The sequence below is a fragment of the Nerophis ophidion genome, linkage group LG11, assembly GCF_033978795.1.
Source record: "Nerophis ophidion isolate RoL-2023_Sa linkage group LG11, RoL_Noph_v1.0, whole genome shotgun sequence".
Classification (NCBI taxonomy): Eukaryota; Metazoa; Chordata; class Actinopteri; order Syngnathiformes; family Syngnathidae; genus Nerophis; species Nerophis ophidion.
In genome coordinates, this window is record NC_084621.1 from 3,555,733 (window position 1) to 3,562,247 (window position 6,515).

Genomic DNA, 6,515 nt, shown 5'->3' on the forward strand with positions numbered 1-6,515 from the left:
AAATACTGACCGGAAAAAATACATAAACGTTAACACTTTTCTCCTCGTCTTTCCACAGTTACAAAGAAAGAGACATATCGGCAATGACATCGTGGCGCTGGTCTACCAAGAAGGTCCCACACCTTTCTTAGCTGATGTCATTAAGTCACACTTCCTGCACTGTTTCATCGTGGTACGGAAGGTTCCGAGGGAGATGGAAGACACAGGAAAGGCTGCTTATCGGGTAAATCTGACAGGTTTATTAATTGAACAATATTTTTGTTATTGTTTTTGTAGTTTTTGTGGGGGCGGTATAGCTCGGTTGGTAGAGCGGCCGTGCCAGCAACTTGAGGGTTGCAGGTTCGATTCCCGCTTCCGCCATCCTAGTCACTGCCGTTGTGTCCTTGGGCAAGACACTTTACCCACCTGCTCCCAGTGCCACCCACACTGGTTTAAATGGAACTTAGATATTGGGTTTCACTATGTAAAGCGCTTTGAGTCACTAGAGAAAAGCGCTATATAAATATAATTCACTTCACTAGTGCAACATCCTGGGATTGAATATCATAAGAAAGTGTGTCCGGATTTTTCACTTCTACTGTAAACAGTATGCATGCATGCTTTGAATATCAGAACACCATTCTGACGCAGGTTAAACAACAACTGTGAAAAGATCTGGGCCCAAGTTCATTTTAGATGAACTTGGGCCCAGCGAAGCCAGCGGTGTTTCAGGGTATTGTTGGTAAATGGGTTTGGCTTTGCACATCCATCCATTTTCTACCGCTTATTCCCTTTCGGGGTTGCGGGGGGCGCTGGCGCCTATCTCAGCTACAATCGGGCGGAAGGCGGGGTACACCCTGGACAAGTCGCCACCTCATCGCAGGGCCAACACAGATAGACAGACAACATTCACACACTAGGGCCAATTTAGTGTTGCCAATCAACCTATCCCCAGGTGCATGTCTTTGGAAGTGGGAGGAAGCCGGAGTACCCGGAGGGAACCCACGCAGTCACGGGGAGAACATGCAAACTCCACACAGAAAGATCCCGAGCCTGGATTTGAACCCAGGACTGCAGGACCTTCGTATTGTGAGGCAGACGCACTAACCCCTCTGCCACCGTGAAGCCCGTGGCTTTGCACAGTAGAGTTTTAACTTGCACTTACAGATGTAGCGACCAACTGTAGTTACTGACTGTGGTTTTATGAAATGTTCCTGAGCCCATGTGGTGATATCCTTTACACACTGATGTTGGTTTTTGATGCAGTACCGCCTGATGTATCAAAGGTCCGTAATATCATCGCTTACGTGCAGTGATTTCTCCAGATTCTCTGAACTTTTTGATGATTTTACGGACTATAGATGGTAAAATCCCTAAATTCCTTGCAATAGCTCGTTGAGAAATGTTGTTCTAAAACTGTTTGACGATTTATTTACAAATTGGTGACCCTCACCCCATCCTTGTTTGTGAATTACTTAGCATTTCATGGAAGCTGCTTTTATACCCAATCATGGCACCCACCTGTTCCAAATTAGCCTGCACACCTGTGGGATGGGGCTTCACGGTGGCAGAGGGGTTAGTGCGTCTGCGTCACAATACGAAGTTCCTGCAGTCCTGGGTTCAAATCCAGGCTCGGGATCTTTCTGTGTGGAGTTTGCATGTTCTCCCCTTGAATGCGTGGGTTCCCTCCGGGTACTCCGGCTTCCTCCCACTTCCAAAGACATGCACCTGGGGATAGGTTGATTGGCAACACTAAATTGGCCCTAGTGTGTGAATGTGAGTGTGAAAGTTGGCTGTCTATCTGTGTTGGCCCTGCGATGGGGTGGCGATTTGTCCAGGGTGTACCCCGCCTTTCGCTCGATTGTAGCCGAGATAGGTGCCAGCTCCCCCTGCCACCCCAAAAGGGAATAAGCGGTAGAAAATGGATGGATGGACCTGTGGGATGTTCCATATAAGTGTTTGATGAGCATTCCTCAACTTTATCAGTATTTATTGCCACCTTTCCCAACTTCTTTGTCACGTGTTGCTGGCATCAAATTCTAAAGTTAATGATTATTTGCAAAAAAAAAGTTTATGAGTTTGAACATCAAATATGTTGTCTTTGTAGCACATTCAACTGAATATGGGTTGAAAATTATTTGCAAATCATTGTATTCTGTTTATATTTACATCTAACACAATTTCCCAACTCATATGGAAACAGGGTTTGTATTAAAGATAAACCAAGTTCAGTTGTAGGCACCTTAAATGAAAATAGTTATTACATTTAGTGGAGTAGAAAAAAAACATCAACATTGGATCAAATTGTATTTTTTTGTAGGAAGAAAAAAGTAAGCATTATTATCATAGTCAACCAAGGCATACTTTTTGATACAGATTGTCCAGTGGATTTATTTATTGACAATAATTCCTCCTTTTGACAGATATGCATCACAGCTCGAGAGGATGTTCCTCCATTTGGTCCTGTCCTTCCAGATCCTCCAATCTTCACTGATGTATAGAAGAAGTGACATTTCTTGATTGATTTTAGAGTTCTGCCACCTGTGCAATCATCATCGTTATCCAGCTGTACCTCAACTGTCTTGTCCTCAGCGCTCCCTGCTGAGAGAATTCCTCCTGACTAAGCTCATCAATGCGGAGATTTCCTGCTACAAAGCAGAGCAATTCAGCAGACTGGAGGTAAAAGGACATTATGTCTTGTTCACAATGTCCATTTTGCTCTAAGCCAGGGGTGTCCAAACTTTTTCCACGGAGGGCCGCACACGGAAAAATTTAAGCATGCGGGGGCCGTTTTGACATTTTTCATTTTCAAACCATAACAAAATATATGGATTTTTTTTTTATCCTTAGGGCTCCTGGGGAGCATAGAGGGTCTCAGTCACTAAATTGTTAAAAATAAGTCAAATTATTATTATTTTTTTTAATTTAATGCTTACATTAAATCTCTATATCAACTTGAGGTTGATATAAAGTAAAACAAATAAGGTTTTATGCCTTTTCTGTCGAAGACAACTTTGTTTTTTATAGTAGAACTGAAATATTCAGTATTTAAATACATAGATAGATAGATAGATAGATAGATAGATAGATAGATAGATAGATAGATAGATAGATAGATGGATGGATGGATAGATAGATAGATAGATAGATAGATAGATAGATGGATGGATGGATGGATAGATAGATAGATAGATAGATAGATAGATAGATAGATAGATAGATAGATAGATAGATAGATAGATAGATAGATAGATAGATAGATAGATAGATAGATAGATAGATAGATAGATAGATGGATGGATGGATGGATGGATGGATGGATGGATAGATAGATAAATAGATAAATAGATAGATACATAGATAGATAGATGGATGGATGGATAGATGGATAGATAGATAGATAGATAGATAGATAGATAGATAGATAGATAGATAGATAGATAGATAGATAGATAGATAGATAGATGGATGGATGGATGGATAGATGGATAGATAGATAGATAGATAGATAGATGGATAGCTGGATAGATAGATAGATAGATAGATAGATAGATAGATAGATAGATAGATAGATAGATAGATAGATAGATAGATGGATAGATAGATAGATAGATATCAATCAATCAATCAATCAATGTTTATTTATATAGCCCCAAATCACAAATGTCTCAAAGGACTGCACAAATCATTACGACTACAACATCCTCGGAAGAACCCACAAAAGGGCAAGGAAAACTCACACCCAGTGGGCAGGGAGAATTCACATTCAGTGGGACGCCAGCGACAATGCTGACTATGAGAAACCTTGGAGAGGACCTCAGATGTGGGCAACCCCCCCCCTCTAGGGGACCGAAAGCAATGGATGTCGAGCGGGTCCAACATGATACTGCGAAAGTTCAATCCACAGTGGCTCCAAGACAGCAGCGAGAGTCCCGTCCACAGGAAACCATCTCGAGCGGATCAGCAGCGTAGAGATGTCCCCAACCGATACAGGCGAGCGGTCCATCCTGGGTCCCGACGAGCGGTCCATCCTGGGTCTCGACTCTGGACAGCCAGTACTTCATCCATGGTCATCGGACCGGACCCCCTCCACAAGGGAGGGGGGGACATAGGAGAAAGAAAAGAAGCGGCAGATCAACTGGTCTAAAAAGGAGGTCTATTTAAAGGCTAGAGTATACAGATGAGTTTTAAGATGAGACTTAAATGCTTCTACTGAGGTAGCATCTCGAACTGTTACCGGGAGGGCATTCCAGAGTACTGGAGCCCGAACGGAAAACGCTCTATAGCCCGCAGACTTTTTTTGAGCTCTAGGAATCACTAATAAGCCGGAGTCTTTTGAACGCAGATTTCTTGCCGGGACATACGGTACAATACAATCGGCAAGATAGGCTGGAGCTAGACCGTGTAGTATTTTATACGTAAGTAGTAAAACCTTAAAGTCACATCTTAAGTGCACAGGAAGCCAGTGCAGGTGAGCCAGTACAGGCGTAATATGATCAAACTTTCTTGTTCTTGTCAAAAGTCTAGCAGCCGCATTTTGTACCAACTGTAATCTTTTAATGCTAGACATTGGGAGACCCGAAAATAATACGTTACAGTAATCGAGACGAGACGTAACAAACGCATGGATAATGATCTCGGCGTCTTTAGTGGACAAAATGGAGCGAATTTTAGCGATATTACGGAGATGAAAGAAGGCCGTTTTAGTAACGCTTTTAATGTGTGACTCAAAGGAGAGAGTTGGGTCGAAGATAATACCCAGATTTTTTACAGAGTCACCTTGTTTTATTATTTGGTTGTCAAATGTTAAAGTTGTATTATTAAATAGAGGTCGGTGTCTAGCAGGACCGATAATCAGCATTTCCGTTTTTTTGGCATTAAGTTGCAAAAAGTTAGCGGACATCCATTGTTTAATTTCATTAAGACACGCTTCCAACTGACTACAGTCCGGCGTGTTGGTCAGCTTTAGGGGCATGTAAAGTTGGGTGTCATCAGCATAACAGTGAAAGCTAATACCGTATTTGCGTATGACGTCACCTAGCGGCAGCATGTAGATGCTGAAGAGTACAGGGCCAAGGACCGAACCCTGGGGAACTCCACATGTTACCTTAACATAGTCCGAGGTCACACTGTTATAGGAGACGCACTGCATCCTATCAGTAAGATAAGAGTTAAACCATGACAGGGCTGAGTCTGAAATACCAATTCGTATTTTGATACGCTCTAATAAAATATTATGATCGACGGTATCGAAAGCAGCGCTAAGATCGAGGAGCAGCAACATAGATGACGCATCAGAGTCCATCGTTAGCAATAGATCATTAGTCAGTTTTGCGAGGGCTGTCTCAGTCGAGTGATTTGCCCTGAAACCGGATTGAAAGGTTTCACATAGATTGTTAAACGCTAAGTGCTCATTTAGCTGCTCTGCAACAATTTTTTCGAGGATTTTCGAAATAAAGGGAAGGTGAGACACCGGTCGGTAGTTTACCATGAGGTCTGGATCGAGGTTAGGTCTTTTAAGGAGAGGATGAATAACCGCTTTTTTGAATGCAACGGGAACAGTGCCCGAGGAAAGTGATAAGTTTATAATATTTAGCACTGATGGACCTAATAATACAAAAAGCTCCTTGATAAGTTTCCCAGGAAGTGGGTCAAGTAAACATGTTGTTTGTTTTATTCCATTTACACGTTGTAACAATCCTTCTAATGTTATTTCATCAAAACGAGAGAAACTATTTTGGATATTTGCAGTATCCGCTGTATATACAATCGTATCTGTGTTACTATAACCCCGTTGTAGCTGGGACGCATTGTCTTTAATCTCCTTTCTAATAAGTTCAATTTTCTTATTAAAGAACTTCATAAAGTCATCTGCCGAATGGGTGGAGCTACTGGAAGGAGTCCCTTGTTGGGTTAGCGATGCTACTGTACTAAACAAAAATTTTGGATCGTTTTTATTAATGCGGATGAGATTTGAGTAATAATTAGTTTTAGCTAAGGTAAGCATGCGTTTATAAGTTATTAAACTATCACTCCATGCTTGATGGTGCACCTCAAGTTTAGTCGTGCGCCATTTGCGTTCCAGCTTTCTACATAATAATTTCTGAGCTCTAGTTTCTTCAGTAAACCATGGCGTACGCCTTTTTGGAGCCTTTTTTAACTTCAGCGGTGCTATACTATCAATGGTTTCGCGCAGTGCGTTGTTAAAGTTGTTAGTGAGGTTATCAATAGACCCCACATACTTTGGGAACGGTGCCATTACCGAGGGCAGTAGGTCCGCAAGAGTCGTCGTTGTGGCAGCATTAATGTTGCGGCTGCTATAGCAGTTATTATTATTATTAGCTTGCCGAACATGAGTCTGAACTTCGAATTTTATAAGGTAATGATCGGACATTACTTTAGTATACGGGAGTATCATAACTTTGGAGACGGTGATACCTCTGACAAGCACTAGGTCTATCGTATTACCGCTGCAATGCGTCGGTTCATTTATTATTTGTGTAAGACCACAGCTATCAATTATAGTCTGGAGCGCC

General features: G+C 41.9%; 1 protein-coding gene across 1 annotated transcript in view; it reads left to right on the forward strand.

Annotated features, from left to right (window-relative positions):
• Nucleotides 1-6,515, forward strand: part of rap1gapl (RAP1 GTPase activating protein-like) — a 31,626-nt gene that overhangs the window by 19,365 nt on the left and 5,746 nt on the right. The window contains exons 13-15 of the mRNA XM_061916603.1: nucleotides 59-236; nucleotides 2,416-2,474; nucleotides 2,572-2,658. Coding sequence (XP_061772587.1) covers nucleotides 59-236; nucleotides 2,416-2,474; nucleotides 2,572-2,658 — 324 coding nt within the window. The remainder of the gene's footprint in view (nucleotides 1-58; nucleotides 237-2,415; nucleotides 2,475-2,571; nucleotides 2,659-6,515) is intronic.